This window comes from Penaeus monodon, chromosome 23, assembly GCF_015228065.2.
Source record: "Penaeus monodon isolate SGIC_2016 chromosome 23, NSTDA_Pmon_1, whole genome shotgun sequence".
Classification (NCBI taxonomy): Eukaryota; Metazoa; Arthropoda; class Malacostraca; order Decapoda; family Penaeidae; genus Penaeus; species Penaeus monodon.
In genome coordinates this window covers 15,437,948-15,438,486 of record NC_051408.1, presented here as the reverse complement: position 1 = coordinate 15,438,486, position 539 = coordinate 15,437,948, and the positions used below count along the sequence as shown (strand labels likewise).

General features: G+C 54.0%; 1 protein-coding gene across 1 annotated transcript in view; it reads right to left on the bottom strand.

Annotated features, from left to right (window-relative positions):
• LOC119588147 (twitchin-like) overlaps window positions 1-539 on the bottom strand; it is a gene marked incomplete in the record, with an annotated part of 124,648 nt that overhangs the window by 62,259 nt on the left and 61,850 nt on the right. The window contains 2 exon segments of the mRNA XM_037936853.1: window positions 8-152; window positions 282-407. Coding sequence (XP_037792781.1) covers window positions 8-152; window positions 282-407 — 271 coding nt within the window.

Below are 539 nucleotides of genomic sequence, written 5' to 3'. Positions count from 1 at the left end.
CACTGACCCTGCACAGTGAGGATAGCCGAGCAGGAGATGCCCATGCATTCCACGGTGTATTTGCCCATGTCGTCCATAGTGGGCCTGCTGATCGTGATGCCGTGCACGCAGCCCTCAGCCTTGAACTTGTACTTGGAGCCGGGGAACAATTCCTGTGGATCGGGCGAAGGGGCGTTATGCGAGGGACGGGGCACAGGGCAGTTTGTATAATAATAGCAAAACAAGTAGCTTTAGGAAGTACATGACAGCTTATAATAACAAAAAGGGAACACCGTACTCACATCCTTCTTGAAGAACCACTTGGCCTTTGAGTCCTTCTTGGAGAACTCGCCCTCGAACTTGGCGGTCTTGTCCTTGCCCTCTTTGACGGTGAGGTCAACCAGGGGCTTGACCCAAGACTCGACCTTCTGCTCGCAGGTGGGGGAGGGAGGGGGAGAGAAGGGCGGATGAGTAAGGGACTTGGAGGGGGCGTGAATCTCAGGCTCCGACTCGGACTCACAAAGCACGTCTAGCGGACTGTATTTTGAACCATAGGAAAA